The sequence below is a fragment of the Ammodytes marinus genome, assembly GCF_949987685.1.
Source record: "Ammodytes marinus genome assembly, chromosome: 15".
Classification (NCBI taxonomy): Eukaryota; Metazoa; Chordata; class Actinopteri; order Uranoscopiformes; family Ammodytidae; genus Ammodytes; species Ammodytes marinus.
Genome location: NC_137219.1, coordinates 28,877,204 through 28,895,952, shown reverse-complemented (window position 1 = coordinate 28,895,952; position 18,749 = coordinate 28,877,204). Strand labels below are relative to the sequence as shown.

General features: G+C 40.2%; 1 protein-coding gene across 1 annotated transcript in view; it reads left to right on the top strand.

The window, feature by feature from the left end:
* Window positions 1–4,702: 4,702 nt before the first annotated feature.
* Window positions 4,703–18,749, top strand: part of nrxn3a (neurexin 3a) — a gene marked incomplete at both ends in the record, with an annotated part of 191,902 nt that continues 177,855 nt past the window's right edge. Inside the window, one exon of the mRNA XM_080041756.1 lies at window positions 4,703–5,387. Within this exon, the coding sequence (XP_079897882.1) occupies window positions 4,703–5,387 (685 nt within the window). The remainder of the gene's footprint in view (window positions 5,388–18,749) is intronic.

Sequence of the window (18,749 nt, the reverse complement as noted above, 5' to 3'; positions counted from 1 at the left end):
CTCGGAACAGTGTCTGGGGGGCTGTGGTTGCTGCTGCACAAAAGTTGATCGTCAACAGATCAAGAAACTGACAGACTGACAACTGACATGAATGGAAGGCTTGTGACAGTTATTGAAAAGAAGGGTGGCTATATTGGTCACAGATTTTTTTTTTTTACATGTCGGAAATTTTTATTTGTAATTTTTGAGTTGTTTTATTATTCTCACTTTAACAGATGAAAATAAACAAGTGAGATGGGAAAATGTTTTTTTTTTATTTAGTTGCATAATAATTCTGCACACTAATAGTTGCCTAATAATTGTGCACATATATTTTCTCGTAAGAAAGACAAAACCTCACTTTTACTTTCTTAAACATTCAGGTTTAGGTTCATTAACATTTTGGATTGACCGAGAGGACTGTAGTTGTTCAATAAAAAAATTAATCCTCAAAAATACAACTTGCCTAATAATTGTGCACACAGTGTATACCCCCGTGGATATAGGCACACACATGTGAGAATGGAAGAAACCGGCAGCAAAAGAAACAAGCAGGCACCGTCGTTTACCGCGGAGGAGATGGGCGTCTTAGTGGACGAGGTCTGGCAGCACCGGGAAGTTTCATTCAGGGGAACAAGGGGCAAAAAGAACATCACGGTGAAGAACCGTGTTAGGCAGGCCATAGCCGAAAAGATGACCCCCTCCAGCCCATGTGACTGGCGTGCTGTGAGGAAGAAGTGGCAGGAGTTCCTGAACCAAACAAAAAGGAAGAGTGCGAAGGTTTCACTAATCAATCTCCCTTCGTTGCAGGTGATGCAGACGCCCAGTAAAGACAGCGTGGAGCCACCCCTCCCCCATATGGTTTCAATAAACTACTTTGGTTTCCTTTTCAACCATGTATTGTGTGGCTCATTTTGCATTGAAATGAGGGTGTCAAACCTAGCAACAAAAAGTCCCAGGCAATTTGTAATTTATCTAAGCGTAGGATCAAGACGTGTGCGTATTGTGCGCCCTTTCTTTACAGCATGTTTTGCCGCTAATTTCCCACTTTTTACATGGTCACCTCAGAAACGTGGACACTATACTCCAACATACTACACTCAACAAAAATATAAACGCAACACTTTTGTTTTTGCTCCCATTTTTCATGAGATGGACTTAAAGATCTAAAATTCATTCCAGATACACAATTGTACCATTTCTCTCAAACATTGTTCACAAATCTGTCTAAATGTGTGATAGTGAGCACTTCTGCTTTGCTGAGATAATCTATCCCACCTCACAGGTGTGCCACATCAAGATGCTGATCTGACATCATGATTAGTGCACAGGTGTGCCTTAGACTGTCCACAATAAAAGGCCACCCTGAAATGTGCAGTTTTGTCTCACAGCAAAATGCCACAGATGCCACAAGCATTGAGGGAGTGTGCAATTGGCATGCTGACAGCAGGAATGTCAACCAGATCTGTTGCTCGTGCATTGAATGTTCATTGCTCCACCATAAGCCGTCTCCAGCAACTTCGCACAGCCATTGAAGAGGAGTGGACCAACATTCCACAGTCCACAATTGACAATCTGATAAACTCTATGCGAAGAAGACGTGTTGCACTGCATGAGGCAAATGGCGGTCACACCAGATACTGACTGGTTCTGAGTCCCCAGAACCCCAATAAAGCAAAAAAATGCACATTTCAGAGTGGCCTTTTATTGTGGACAGTCTAAGGCACACCTGTGCACTAATCATGATGTCAGATCAGCATCTTGATGTGGCACACCTGTGAGGTGGGATGGATTATCTCAGCAAAGCAGAAGTGCTCACTATCACACATTTAGACAGATTTGTGAACAATGTTTGAGAGAAATGGTACAATTGTGTATCTGGAATGAATTTTAGATCTTTAAGTCCATCTCATGAAAAATGGGAGCAAAAACAAAAGTGTTGCGTTTATATTTTTGTTGAGTGTATATGCAACACTACTTCCTTAACATTCCAGTGCCAGACTTTCAGGTAAAGCACCCGGACACTGCAGCAATAAATGCAAGTGTGCAGGACGTTACATGTAGCCTACATCTGCTGCCTGGTTCTGTTTAATTATTTCAGCCTTCAGGCCTGACAGTTGATATGGGTGGTGTGTTGGTTGTGGGTTTATGGTTTAGTGATCAGTGCTTGCTTGGTGACAGGTGGTGAAGAGGTAGAGGCTGGGGTTGTTGGACCTCAGAAGAGGTTGATATGTTCCTAAAAACGCAGCGCAGCCAGGAGCAAAAATTGCAGCGGGTTGCTCTGGATGTGTGGAGACACCAGAGTGATCAGCCGTTGGATCTCCGCACGGGGCAGCCGGTACTTTGCCTGGACGGCCCGGTCTGATAGCACGTCCAGTGGGGAGAAGTGCCGACGCACGTATGCATTTATGTAAACCGTCTGTCTTCGCGCACGGCGAAGCTGTTGGTTCGCAGCGAGAATGTGTTGTATTGCAGCCATGGTTTCTCACACGCTTGGACTTTGGCAACGCCTTTATAGCAGGGGGAGCCACTCTGGATGAGGTTCAGCTGAGTTCAATTAAATCTGTTTCCTTGATATCTGTGAAATGCCACAGGGTTGTTGATGTTTTGTTTTATGTGTAGTACTATTAACTCATGTGTGTGGAAAACGTAAACGTCTAATTCATTAAAAAAAAAAAATTCTATACTATTAGTCTATGTTTCTTGCGCCAGTGGTCCACATTGAGCATTGTTTTATTATTTCAAAAAGTGGAGGAAATACATTTCCCTGACGCAGCATGATCACTGACGATTTGGTCGCTAAGAAGGCTGTAAGAGTGGGTCAGCTCCATCTTAAACTTCCGTCTTAGTGAAAGAGCTTCTTTCGCTAAGAACGACTCTAAAGTTTGACAGCTTCAATAACTTTCAGTAATATACGGAAAGTATTCACAGCGCTTCACTTTTTCCACATTTTGTTATGTTACAGCCTGGATTATATGAATTGCCCTCAGAATTCTACACATAATACCCCATAATGACAACTTAAGAAATATCATATATTTTCATGTCATATTATAGGGGAAATCAACAGGAAGTGGAATGTTTACTTGTAGGAAAACACAGTTATGATAGAGCTCAGGTTTATTTAATAAGGGCATTTTGTATTAAAAAACAATGTCACTGTGTAAACCTGTGATCTGTGTAACAGCCGACCTGTGTGGATGTGAAGCAGATTATAGAACATTCGTCACCATCAAATCCTGACCGATTGTCTTGGTCCTGTGTGTAAAGTGTAAAGGTGCACGGTGCTGTCTCATAGTGCAATTAATACCACAGTGCATCAAGTTAGTGACGTGGATCCACGACCCCTTCTCCTTCTCATGTTCAGGTGTGTCCCCCTTGGCGGCGAGCTTACCCGCTTACTCACGTTAACGCTAAACAAGGGCAAACTCGCGGATCGCGGGCCCTTTTTGCCACAATTCATGGAGCTATTATTAGTGGATGTGGCCCTATTTTATTACATTTGGATAAAAAAAACTTTACCTTAAGTCACTTGTTTGGAAATAATGTTTTGGAAGCTGTCAGTGCTATGCAGTGCAGGGTGTTTTGTATTGGTCTTTTTCAACAGCTGGTACTTACAACATCAGCTTTAATAGAAAGCACTCTTTGGCCGATATCACACATTGTTGTCAAAATAAATAAAAAATCGACGGACAAAATGTCCAGTGTTAACGTTACGTTTTGCCTCAGCTGTTAGGACAATGAGAGATTGGCTGAGTGTCATAGACTAAAGCTTCCCCCCCTGCCACACCATATACACATTATTCTGGGGACAGAGTAAGAAAATATCGGCTAAATCTTTGTGTTCATGCAGTAAAAATGGGAGTGATTCATCAGTATATACGTATACGATATACAATTTAGAATAGTAACACTATTGTACTCCCCCCCAGCCCCAACGGAAATGCTAATAAATATCAATCTCTTAAAAGCCCCATGCAGTCAACTCCCTTCCCCAATGGTAAATGCCTCCCTTATTTGAAATGAGTTCACGATCTGTATTTTCAAAGCACATTTTGTATCTATTACACTATAAAATTACACATAACAGTGCTGATGCTTCAGACTTTTTCCTCTGCTTTTCACTCATGTAACTTCTTAAATGAATGGAAGATTGTAACAAGTGTATTAATGGTGTTGAGATGCAAGAACACAGCCCGTAATCTGTTTTAAAGTATTACTAATGAATGTTGATGAAGCCATTGTTGACCTGTGTCTCTCTCTGTCTGACAGTGATGGATCCCTCAGCTGCTGTTCACAGTGGACATCATGAAGGAGGGAAGTCTACTTACCCTGAGAGCCACACAAGTCTATTCCATCAGACCACACACCAGCTTAACTCTTCTGTGTAAAAACACAATAAGACATCACCTTCTCCTCTCTCACTCTGTTCATTATCTCCTTAACCTTTAGGAGGAAAACAACAATTATTTTATTCTTTCTGCTTAAGAATTTAGTGATGTGATTGACCTTATGACTGTTAAGCACAATGACTGTTCTATTCCTACTGCCCTATTCCCTTAAAAACATATTTTTGTAAGAAGTATTTATCTGAATAGATGTTTGCACTTATTACGGTTCAAACTGTGGATTTTACCCAAATATCATCTAACCCACCTAGGGTTGTAATCTAATTGAATTCCCCTCCTGGAAACCTGCCTGGAATACTAGACTTTTAGCAGCTATGGATCTCGTACGTTTTTCTGTGGGACTGCAGATGTTCCTGAGCACGTGTCTGGGCCTGGAGTTTGTAGGCTCAGCGGGTCAGTGGGCGCGCTACCTGCGCTGGGACGCCAGCACGCGTGCTGACCTGAGCTTCCAGTTCCAGACAGAGGCCTCGGAGGCCCTGATCATGTACTTTGATGATGGAGGTTACTGTGACTTCCTGCAGCTGCTGGTGGTGGAGGGCCGGCTGCAGCTGCGCTTCAGCATAGACTGTGCTGAGACCACGGTGGTGTCAGACAGACGGGTGGACGACAGCAGCTGGCACTTTGTCACTCTGAGCAGGTATAACCTGCGCACCGTGCTGGTGCTGGATGGAATGGTCAAAGCAGACCAGGTGAGGCCTCAGCGCCTCTTCATGAAGATAGTCAGCGACCTGTTCCTGGGTGGAGTGCCTCAGGACATCCATAGCAGTGCCCTCACCCTGCCCACAGTGAGGGACGCCCAGCCCTTCAGGGGCTCCATCACAGACCTGAGGTATGGCTCCTCACAGCCGCTGTTCCTGGGCAGCTTGAAGGTTCCCTTGGAGTCAGAGGGCTGGTGCACCACCAACCCCTGTGAGAATGGAGGGACCTGCTCCGTGGTGGATGGACAGCAGCTCTGTGACTGCTCCAAAACAGAATACAAAGGCCGCTTCTGCAGTGAAGGTAAATCATGGCTTTAAAGTCTTTCACACTGCTGCCATTCCCGCCACAACAACTGTGATGCAGACTGATTCATTTCAACTCTAAATTAAGCTTTTTATTTGCATCATATTATTATCAATTCAACTGCAGCCTTTAAATGCCAAAATTGCATTACAGCCCACTGTTGTTCCTGGGGGCTTGATTTGAACAAATAGGAGATGTGGCCAACATTTTACTGGCATGCAATCAAATCAGTTAACACATGTAATACACTAAGGGAAAGGACACGATGAACCAAATATTTGAGGAATAATTGTCTTGAATGAGGGTTCTTGCTCATATGTTGAGCTAAGCTTATTTGATTGTGTTGATGTGGATGGCTACAGTTTTTATTCAGATTTTTTAAAAGATTTATAAGTTATTAATTGGGTTTTTGATAACATTGTTGGTGAGAAATGTGTGTCATACTTTCACAATCTTCACTCAGTGAATGTGTACGATTTAGTTTGATGGTTATCACGAATATTATTCTGGACATTGCAAGGTTTGTTTATCTTTGATCAGCTGCTTGCGATGACGCTTATAACGCTGCCTCAACGACGTGCATTTGTTGACAGCGGAGATTGAGCGTGTATCACGTGACAGTAGACGAGCCTATAGCGGCAGCCCTTGTGGACTTATAATGGCTGCCACCAATGCCTTTTTCAGTGCGAATTGTGAGCTAAAAAGAGCATAAATCCTTGTGTGGTGTTGTTTTTATAAGATTTCTAGCTAGAACTTTGTTCTTTACTTTCATAATCTTGATACAGCAAATTCACATGATCTGTCTGAAGTCTGATAGTTCACTCACTCCAATCGTTTTTCATAAAAACCAACTCGCCAGTAGGTTTAAGAGAAAGATGAACGGAGTAATATGAAACCATATGAATAGGTTATAGAAACAACAGTGTTTCACATTTTTACAATAAATGATTCAGATAGGCCTATCATACTCAGAAAAGAAATGGCACATATATTAGTGGTCCATGTGCAAAATAGCTCACGAAAATATGTTTGCTCTAATCTGGGACAGTCTGTGTTATGCTTAAAAAAACAATATCCCCTTAATAAATGCAAGTCATAAACACTCATGGTCTAAGATGCATTACTCAGGTTTGATGGTTTAAATGTGAACAATATGTTCTTGCTTCCTGCTAGATAAAAAACCTAAATACATTTTCCAAATAGTATTGCATAATTTGATTCGTAATTCTATCATAACAATCTGATAAGAAAAATTAACATTGTTTTAATAATGACAAATGTAAAGCCTTAGCATTGATTTCCTCTAAAACCTATTTCACTGTCCTTTTTCTGGACTTCACATGGTTTACTTCCTTTTTGACTGTTTCCCCTCCATTCTCTTTATAATCAAAACTGAAAATTCATATGACTTCAATCACAGGGAACCCCTGTCAGTCAGAAATGAGAGATAAATGTTCTGGACCTTAGGTGTCCCACATTAGGGCAACTCACCCTATAGATTTCCAAAGCAGAATTCTACATTACTTCAGTAGCCTATTTCAAAGCATGTGGCAGGAACCATGAGAATCTTTAAATGTCAAGAGATTTCCAGCAATGTATTCGTTTGGTCAACAAAGTTATAATTTTGTCATGGATATGTAGCCTATTTTCTCACGCCTATTTTCAGATACCACTATATGAAGGCCCCATGAAGCTTTTCTCTTTCGTTCTTTCTTTGTTTTTGTCGAAGTAGTAACCAAAATGAGATTATAAAACATAATGCAATCGACAATCTAAAATCCAAATTGAATAGGCTATACGATGGATAGATTTACTGTAGGCCTAAATGGCCGACAGGCCTATACTTTATTCATCCTCAAAGGGAAATGTAAGTGTCCCCGCAGCAGTAATAATGCAAACAGTCTGCACGTTACATTTGCTTTAATCTGTTGTCCAGGTGAATGTCCAGGTGTGTGTAGCCTTCCATCAACTCGACCTCTTCTCCCAGAATGGAGATTCAGCTTAGTCCTCCTGAAATTCAGCTAACACAACGGTCCACCAGTTCCCTGTCCTTGTACACTGTCCCTTGAGCTGCCTACAGAAGGGGGGGGGGGGGGGGGGGCGCGGGCTGCCTTGATTTCCAACTGACAAAAAAATCTGCTGGCAAGCGTGATGTGTGCTTGTGTATGGTCATATCCGCGCGAAAGGCCGCGATTTGCAGTAAATAAATGTCCACATGTGTCTCCAAGTGTCTCTGTAGGCTATTTAAAAAGAAATCAAGCAAGTAGACTAATAATAACATTAATGAATTATTGGTTATCGCATCACAGAAGGCCTATTGGCCTATTATAATAAAAAAAAACACCACCTTAACTATGTTTACAGTTTAAAATGTTTTGAATGAAATGCAAACCTCAGTGAATCATTTGCTCTTGTTTCTCTGTCCTGAGATTCACACAGACTGAGCAGTCTTGTTTAAATGTTACAAATTGAGCTAATAAACTGAACTTTGATTTTTTTTGCTGCAGAAGTTATCTCAGCTAATTTTTTTTATCTAATTTGATAATAAGGTGATTGTATGCAGAATGCTCATGCCAGAAACTCATACAGTGGTTTTGTACAGATAAATAAATAAATATTAGCAGGTTCTCAATAGTATTTCAATTTAGGGGGGGCGCGAAAAAAAATCTGTCCCCTAGGGGGGGCATGACAGAAAATAATTGAGAACCACTGGGTTAACCCATCTTAATATTGAGTTAACAAGGCCATTTCCATGTTTAAACTGTGAAACGCTGTTGGTTCTATAACCTATTCATATTGTTTCATATTACTCCGTTCGTCCTTTTCTCAAGTTTACTGGCGAGTTGTTTTTTGGAAAAATGGTTGGAGTGAGCGCTCTTCTCAGCTGTGTGTGTGTATAACATCTTTGAGTGCAATCTCCGCTATCAACAAATGCACGTTGTTCAAGCAGCTGATCAAAGATAAACAAACCTTGCGATGTCCAGAATAATATTCGTGATAACCATCAAACTAAATCGTACACATTCACTGAGTGAAGATTGTGAAAGTATGACACACATTTCTCGCCAACAATGTTATCAAAAACCCATTTAATAACTTATAAATCTTTTAAAAATCTGAATAAAAACTGTTGCAATAGCGGCCACAGCTTGGATTTAATTTTCGCCGGGAGAAACTTGAAAGTCACGTGACATGTATCTGTCCAATAGAAATGAATAGCGCCCGGGGTGGCATTACATTGTAGTGAATTGAACCCCCAATCCGTCTTCAGACGGCGGCAACGTCTGATTTCACGTCAGTGACGGACGGTAAAGTGCGTGGCACACAGTCGCACTTTGACGTTCTAGGAGTGAGACTGTGTTGGTTCTAAGCTGGTGAATGTGTGCACGTGAGTAAAATCAGAAAGCTTATTTATTTATTTATTTATTATTATTCTTCCGGACAATTACACATAATACATAATTTTCTCATTGCATATTCATACATATTACTTTGTGTTATCGTCCGAAGGGAAGCAGGAGAAGCCAAAGGCTTATCGGGTCCCGCCCCCACTGCCATAAGATTCAGATACACAGATACAAAGCACAGTTCCAAGCACAAGTATCCAAGCACAGTTAACCAGTGATGCATAGGTTAATGGCATATGTCCTGCAGCCATTGATAAGGATGCCCATACAGAGAATGGGGCCCCCAGAGCCACTCACAAGATGGCGTTTTATATCAAATCCTTTTGTACTGACAATTTTGCCAGAGCTGTGTTTTAATTGCTCTACAGCTAGCTGTATCCAGACCTGAATTGATTCCTATTCATTCAGTCCTGCCTGCAGGCCACATAAATGGCTTTCTTTATGTAGAAGCTTGGATTTTCTATGATTAAATACATCTTTGAGTATTTTTTATATTGTGATAATGCGCCTGTTTTGTTGTGGTAATTGGTGAATATGCAGTGAGCACATAGAGCTTTGCTTTTTTCAGTGCTTTAAAGAAGAAGTGCTCTTGTTATGTGCTTAATTATCTACAATCAATACACATTCTTCAGGCTTTCCATTCTAGGAGCGGATGAAAACACAATAGTCTGACTCCTCATCGGATCATCAATATCACTTAGCTGAGAGAAAGTCTTTTCGCTCCCCATTTCATTTATTGAGATCAGAGGTCATTTGTTTTAATATATTTATTCTGCTGTTTTCCCCTCCATCTTGGACTTCAGACTGCCTTTCTTAACCATTCCTAAAATATGGAATTTACAACCTATTTGGCCAGATCCCCAGCACACAGACAAAAGGACAGGGAATCTGGAATTTAAAGATTAGGATTTTTATCTATCTCTGCCAGGGTTTGAAATGAAGGAGAGGATGGGGTGCTGGTGCTTGGTGGTGGCCGAGCTCTTAGCATTGAGCTAATACAGTGGGCTATGTGGGTAAATAAGCTTTATGTTTCCCACTTTGTCTATTTTTACTTTTCTTTCATTGCAAACACATGAGAAAGTTTAGAGGAAATGTGCAAGCTAAACTGGTGCTTAGTCACCGAATGACTAGATTATGGGATCTCTTCTTGTTGTTACAGCTTTATATGACATCGTCATATAAGATCCACAACTCAAATATGTTTATTAATACACTGAAGACTAACTGCAAAACAACTGCAAAACTTTGGAGAGGGCTTGTTTGCAGTCCTATGTATTCAGATGTCAGAGTTGACATAGAGGTATTGTTATCCTAGCCTGGCTCCGCCCGCCCACCTACTTACGCCCAAATTTAATTTTCCCTTCAGTAGTCAGTCTGGGGATGGGCGTATTAGTGGGATTTTGCTCGAACAAATTTCCAATCGGCGAACAGAGGAAGTGGCTGAGAACGATGACGTCGAAGTCGCGTTCCAGTTTCAGTTGAATGCTGCGCTCGGAACTCGGAAATTTCCGACTTGGTAGTTCCGAGTTCCGACCTGTCTGTGTTCCAGTCTTCCAGTGCATCTGCTCGGGAAAGTATGGACGTCTACAACCTTTCTCATACAAATAACTAAACGTTAGGCTCTAGCAAGTTACCGATGCCAGGTACCGGTAGATCCATAGACTACAATATGTAGTGAAGTCGGAAATTTCCGACTTCCCTGGAACGCACCGTCAGAAGCCGACCAAACGATGCGATTGGTTGGCTAATCCAGAGTGGCACTGAGCAGATCCAATAGTTTTAAACTTCAATAGACACCCGCCTCCAAGTGAGTGAACGTTTGCCAATTACAGCAGTTCCAGACTTTCTGTACAAATGAAATGAAGTACGATGGTCTGGTAGCACCAGGCTATTGTTATCCCTAACCGCACCAAAAATCACATGGATAGAGATTTTTCTAATAAAAAGTTTGTGTTTGTTTATCGAGGCTGACAGAAATAATTTTAATTAATGATTAAGTCAGGTATTTTTTCATTGCTCCTGAAAGGAATAGATCAACATTTTAAAATTCTCTCTCCAGCTCAAGAAAAGGCAACTGTGCGTCCATTTTCTAATAAAGAAATGTGCAAAGGTTGCTCATCCAGGTTAGCTTGAGCTAAGCTAACCTGAATGAGCAACCTTTGCACATTTCTACATAAAAAATGCACGCACAGTTACAGGAACCGTTTCAGTTGCCTTTTCTTGAGCTGGAGAGTGAGGCAATAAGATAGAAATTAAAAATGTTGAACTAACCCAGTATTTCATTCTCACATTACCTCTGTCTGTCTTGTGGAAACCAGAAAGCACTATCTCGCTGAGATTCAACACTGTTCTGCCGACACCAGCTGTGTGCTGTTGACTCCCTAACATTAGCAGATGGCTTCAGCAGCCCTTCCCTATGTTCATATCAACATGGCTGCGCCTGGTCAAATGGGTCAGCTAGTAGGCTATGGCCGTTATATTAAAAATGATGAAAACAGTAATACTCCCTAGCATGACTCAATCTTCTAACCTGTGAGAGTTTTGTTTGTGTATTACGTAGTACCTTCCTGGTTTACCTTCAATTTGAATAACAAGCAGCCAAGCCAGCAGTGATGCAAGCTATTTCAAATAGCTCATTAACCATTGCTCTCTCCCACTTTATCCAACACATCATGAATCATCCCTTTGAGTAATCTACTGTGAGCTCTAATCCCTGCTATCCTCACCTCCCGGGGATTGAATTTAAAGAGCCATACTCTTAAATAGATTATGTCTCCACTGATGAATAAATAAGTTTGTCAAAGTGGCAGTGAATCCGAAGAATGGCGATCTGCTTGGATAAAGATTTTTGGAGGAATTTCTGATGAATTTAGATGAATTTTGATAACACAGAAAATGCATGTTGCAGACTCCCCAGATACAGTAACTGAATTGAGTTCAATGTTGAGTAGACTGCCTATGGGAATTGTACCTGTGAGTGTTTTATTGGTGCCTTGGCTGCTGCCTCTTAATTTTAAATTGTGGTTGCCTCTCAATCTCCATGAATTATACTATTCACAAAGTCAAAGTGGAGAGGGAGAGAGAACTGATTATTTTATTATCTCTTCACTACCTTTTATCGACTATATATCCAGTTACTGGTAGAATGTCTTCTGTGTTTCGACAAGATCTTTCTGAGTTTGAAAGATGGTTTAACTTTGTGTTAGGATATACAAATGGCTGTGCTGACTGCCAGCCCTCTGTATGGACCATGAACTGTAGAATAATTTGCATTACATTAAACATGCAAATCACAAGAGTGTTTCTAATGTTGGCTTTCTTTCTTGTTTTCTCTGTCTCCTTCTATCCCAGAGGTCAACAACAATATGCCAGGTGAGTTTGAATGGAAATGGAAAAGTAAATAGATGAAAACTATCTTATTTGTTTTCCAGTCAGGCTAGAGCAATACAAACAAAGCATGGGCTCAATAAAAGAGCAATTCACGCAAGTGTTTAGGTGCCATGACATGCAAGGTTTTAAAAACAAATAATACAAACTGAAAGAGCCGTCTTGGCGTTCCAGTTCTTTACACATCAAATGATACTAAGCTATGAGAGAACTAACGCTACAGTCTGTGCTCAATAGCAAAACTATCTCAGGCGTTTTAATATCACCAGATTTCATCATGAAATTTCGGCATACCCCTAATGTTTTCATCCACTCATGCACTGCAAATATTTTGTTTGGTTAAGTTGATTGATTGGAAAAATAGTTTTTGGCAATAATGCTACAGCTGGCTGCCGTTTAACTATTTCAGAAGAATATTTCATTGGCAAAATATGTTGTATAGAAAGAGCACAAGTCCCAGCTAAACAGGGGAAAATAATCTAAAAAGAAAGTAATAAATAGAGCATTTCTTTTTTAATGTTGCAATCTTGCCAAAGGTTCTGGGCTCCACATGGCTCTCCTGTTTGGAGGGTTCCTTAACATGTTGCCATCTCTTAAGAAGAAGCTTCCTGCTGAAGCTTTGTGTATGCTGTGTTCTGATGGCATGCTTTCCCTCCTGGAAAAAACATGTATCGTCACAATACCAAAGAGTATTGAAACTAAGTGTTCTCTTTTACTCTCTCCTTCCCTCTCTTTTCATCTTGTGAAGAACTTGCACATATGATGGCAGAACAAGGTATGCTTCTCCGGCCCTCTTCTCTAGCATGCCTTTGTTTGATGTGTGATTCTAGTGTGGAGCTGCATGTTTTAGTGTTGGTGTTGGGTCCGTGTATTTTTTGATCGTTTGTTTTTAGTATTGAATCCCAAGTGACAGAAAGGAGAATACCACTCGTATTTTCGTTTTACCGTTTTCATGCTTGAATACAGAAACGAAAATACGAGCCGGATTCTCCTTTTCTTGTTTATTGGTACAAAACCAAAAAAGACTATGACAGAAAGAAGAAAAGGGGAGAACGGAGCGGTTTCATGTCCGATTTCACCTTTGTTCGATTCTGACTGTAAAACCAAGAAACGAGCCTCATTGGCTATTCCATCGGTGGGCGGACTTCTCCTGATGACGCTCTGTCAGTTGTGCCACTGAGCTTCCTACTGTATTTCCAGCGTAAAAATAACATTCATAATAGGGATCGAAAACTGATCAATTTCTCTCTAGATTGTGATCAATGCTTGCAATCTAAATAAAGTGCATGGTTGGACATATATATAATAAAAGGTCGGAGCAAGTGTCGATTGTTCATTAAGGATGTGTTTAGGATTTTGTTATTTTGAAAATGTCACGTTTTACTTTGATAGCGTCCATAGCAACGGGGTGAACACCTCGCCAAACCATGTGAACTAACAAAATAGAGATAGACCTGGCCTACTTCCAAATAGCTAAATATAATAATACAAATTATGGTCATAGCCTAAGATGGATAAGAAGCAATATTATAAAAACAGGTGGTCTTGCCATTACTAGGTATAATTCATAATGTCCCATGGAAAAAAAGCCATTGGGGCAGCCAGCTGTGGTGTGGTCGTGCCGTGCGCAGCGGAGGGCATTTCCCTGTGGTCTCGGCTCGTGGATTTAGGACGTTTATAGGCTTTAGACAGGTCCGTGGAAGGGGGGGAGGCCTGCTCATTGACGTGCACACACATTAATCAAGAACACATGCAAGCAGGGCCGGCGGTAGCCAGGGGCCAGGGTGGGCCGTGCCCACCCAAATGTGGGCTGTGCCCACCCAATCACAAAAAAAAAAAATTTTTTTTTTTTTTTAGGTGGAAGTCCAGACCCACTTTATAATATACCATTACCATGCATTGCTTCTAATTGTATTATTGGGTGGGCAGGACAGCCTGCCTCCAAGTTACCCACCCGCTTATAGTGGTCACTTCTCAGCAGAGCCGGCCCGAGGCATAAGCGAAATGAGCGGTTGCTTAGGGTCCCGACTGCCAGGGGGCCCCCCCCCAATTTTTTTTTAATTTAGTTTTTTTTTTTAGTTTGTGTGTTTGATATCAACATCATATTATGTAAATGTAAATTATCATACAATAAAAGGAATACAATGTTTTGGTAGATAGTTATTAGCTTAATAATTGAATCAGTTCATCTAGGACAGGGGTCACCAACACAGTGCCCGCGGGCACCAGGTAGCCCGCAAGGACCATATATGAGGCGCCCTCAGGCCTGTTCTAAAAATAGCATAATAATCTGTTTCCCACCTTTTTTAAGTCATTGTTGATCATTATTGTGAGAAATCTTTAACATGATCAGTGTCTTCACATATATATATTATATATAATCTGCCACATATTTTATTAGAAACTTTCAATTATACAACCACACAGGCTATTACAACACCTTTTTTAACAGAAATATTGGCCCTAGAATAGTGGGTAGCCTACAACTATACATGCTTTAAGGTTAAGGGTATAAAGATTGTGTTCAATTTAAGTTATTTGATTCATTTTTTGGTTATGCAGCATGTTACTGTAAGTGGTTCCATTATTCTTAAGTGCCCTTATGATGTTTCTGTGTGGAAACAGGGACGTTTTGTTTTGGAGGAGGGGAGTTATAACCTATTTCCTGTTAATTGCTTTTATTATGAAGGGGCAGAACGGAAGTGTCAGCCGTGTGAATGTGTCTGACTTGGTTTTTTACGGAAAAGGCCCTGAATTTAAAATGGAATGCCCCCCGAATGCAAGGCAGACAGTCTGATAGGAGCAGAACGGGTCCACCCAGCCCTAAAGGATGATGGGAAATGTAGGATTGCATAGCAACGGGGGTTAATACGTCGGCAAACCACCCTAACAACTAACCAAATAGAGATCAGATACTTCCAATGACCGAATATAATGATATTCTGATGTATTTCTTGCTAGAAATGTTGTCAAAACATATGTTTATGCACTCACTAGATGAAGTGTGAAGTATTTGTTTCACCATGGCAACTCTTGGCAACAAAAATTTGCTCTGGGGGAAAAAAAACTTGTCAGCTGTGTGTGTTATCTTTGATTTTGCCCAATTGATCAACACTTAGCTTGGCACGTAGCCTATTGTGTACCGAACATTTCTTGAGAATGATCAGACTTCAGACAGATCATATGAATTCGCTATATCAAGATTATGAAAATAAAGTATAAAGGTCTGGCTAGAAATCTTATAAAAACATAATCACAATCACACAACAATTTATGCTCTTTTTAGCTCAGGGCTGTGGCTATAGGCTCGTTTCGCGTCACGTTGTCGACCTGATAATGATGTATAGCCTTAACCAGTGAATGAATGAAGTAAAATATGAACAGATTAATTTCCTGCAGCGCTGTGTACTTCAGGCAGCCACCCAGACAACGCACACCTCCCGCTTTGACTACAGTTGCATACAAATATAAATAAATTGCCTCCCATAACCAACCCCCGCTCCAGCAGCTGATGTATCCTCTTTGTGACTGAAATAGCCTATGTTGATGTAAAACGAAGGATTATTAACATACAAGCAAACGTTCCCCGAGAGGTTAATATGCCTTAATGACAATAATGTGTTATATGTTGACATTTAACATATCTGGGATAGGTTTCAACCGAACATAATCCGAGAGGTAAATAAATGACCAAAAATAGGTTGAGAAAATCCTATTTGCGATATGTTCAATAAAACGTAATCAGTGACAAAATACATTTGTCAGGCAAACGTAATCGAGAATGCCGAATAGTTCTCTGGGAACGTAATTTTGATGGGACAGGGTTGGATCCTAATATAAAGGTTACTTTTACGCTGGAAATACAGAAGTAGGAAGCTCTCAGCGGCACAGCCAATGTGGATCGTTTATTTTTTTTACTGTCAGAATCGAACGAAGGGAAATCGGACATAAAACATCTCAGTTCTCCCGTTTCCTTCTTTCTGTCATAGTCTTTTTTGGTTTTGTACCAATAAACAAGAAAAGGAGAATTCGGCTCGTATTTTCGTTTCTGCATTCCAGCAGAAAAACGGTAAAACGAAAATACAAGTGCTATTCTATTTCTGTCACTTGGGATTCAATACAGAAAACAAACGATCAAAAAATACACCGACCGTGTTGGTACTACTTCAGTAGGATTGTGTTACTCTGGAAAAAACAAAATCAATAACACTTTCATGTAACACTGCAACGTAGATAATTTAAGTTATTTTCATTGTATGATGACCAGGCTAGCGGTTTGGATAAAGAAAACTACTCGTAATTTTGTTTTACTGTTTTCTTGCTGGGAATGCAGAAACGAAAATACGAGCTGAATTCACTCTTCTTGTCTATTGGTAAAAAATAAATAAAAAAAGACTTAACAGATACAAGAAAACAGGAGAAAGCAGTTTGATTTTGGCCAATTTCCCTTCCCTCGTTTCTGACTGTAATACAGATAAACGAGCCTTTTTGGCTATTCCATCTGTAGGGGGCTTTCTCCTGATTGGTTGCTGTCTCTGTCAGTTGTGGCTGAGCCACGGAGAGCTCCCTACTCACTGTGCACTGATAGACTGGGTTGAATACCCTATAAATAAATAAAAATAAAATAAAACGGGCTGTCGGAACAACTGTTGCATTGTCCATGCGACAGATACGTGATTCTGTTTTTGAGCGACACAAGCTGAATAATCTTATTGTCTGATTCGGCAGTCATGGGAAACGTTGAGGTAAACTTAACTTACAGTTTTTACTCCAGTCCCTTTCCCGTTTTTTTTTTTTTTTTTTTTTTTTTAAATGTATATTTAACCCAGTCTCTCAGTGAGTAGGGAGCTCTCCGCGGCTCAGCTGCCACAGCACAGCAACCACTGAGGAGAGAGCCCACAGATGGAATAGTCAATAAGGCTGCTTTATTCATTTTACAGTCAGAAACCAGAGTACAAAATCAAACTGCTTTATCCTGTTTTCCTGTTTCTGTCAAAGTATTTTCTTTTCTTTTTTACTAATAAACATAAAGGTGAATTCGGCTCGTATTTTCGTTTCTGCATTCCAGCAAGAAAACAGTGAGACGAAAATACGAGTGTTTTTTTCACTTTGAATTAAATCCAAAAACCAAACTATCAAAATGTACCCGGACTGATAATGACACTCCCAAGTCTTTCCCGTTCTTCCTATTGAACCAGCATTGCATGAATACAGCACATTTTAAATTAAATATATTTCATACTATTTTAAAATATGTATTAATTACATATATGATGGATAATATTTATATAGCTAATGATAAATCCATACCAAAACATACCAAGACTTCTCACTTCTATGAATTATACATTTTCAGAATAATGTTTTTATATAAACTATACACATATAAATGAAAGAAGTATTAAATATTGGTATTTCGTGGAAGTATTTAGTAAAAGGATTCCTCAAAAGTCCTAAAATGGCATATGGTGAGGAATTACAAAGAATCTCTGAATCACACAGTTTGCAGTGTTCTTGAAAGATTAAGTGGTCCCTTTATACGGTACCTGTTGATGTTTTATGTTTTAAGTGGTATTTGATGTGCAGTTGCATTTTAGTTGATTCTGTACATTGATGGATTCTCATGATATATTTATAATGTATATACATTGAAATGCCTGGTGTCTGCTAGATTTTAAACCCATCTCTCTTCTTCTTCTTCCTCCTTGTTTGGGCTCTCTTGGTTGTGGATACTCTGTTCCTTCTCCTGATCTTCTAGCTAAAAGCAAAGGTACAGCTTTTTCAAAATCTTTCCTTTACCGCCTCTACGAAAAGCAACACTTACTCTGTGAGTGTTTGAGCTCATGTGTGTTTATTTGTGAGGGGAAAAAAGTGTGTGGCTTTGCTTTGCTTTTTTGTGATACATGTTATTGTGTTTAAAACATCCCATATGACAGTACAAAAGTCCCTGGAAATAGAGAAAAAAACTAAAGATTGAGAAATGATTGTCCCCTGGGTTAGCACAAACAAAAACATATAGAAAAGGTTAATAAGCAGAAAGGGCAGGCAAGGAGAGCCCATACAGAGATAGGAAACAGACCTACTTATGTTAATGCCCCTATCTTGGTTCCTCACATGTGTGCAGCTGTAGTAGAAGAAAAAGGATGATCCAGGTAAATGAAAGTGCTTTTGAGTATCTTGGAATGAGCAGATACCTACTGGTCCAAAGATTTTGCGCACAATGGGCCAGATCCACTACAGGATAGTGCTGTTTGGCACTCGCTAAACAGGTTCAATTGAGAGTAAAATATAGCGTCCGAAGTCAGAAAGCAAACGCAAACTGCACTCAAACTGAACTGCCAAGCAGACAGAGGGTGCACCTGTCTCATTTGGATGTATGTAAACAGGGCCGCTGCTAAGCTTTTGGTTGCCCTAAGCAAGGTCAGTGATATTTTAATTGGCTGAAAAAAACAAAAACATTTTCTTCACTTTTGATTGGGTTGGCAGGGTGCACATTTTGGGTAACTAATTTGTATATTTTTTGTAATTAAATGATTATCATGACATTTTTTAAGAAACTTAAATG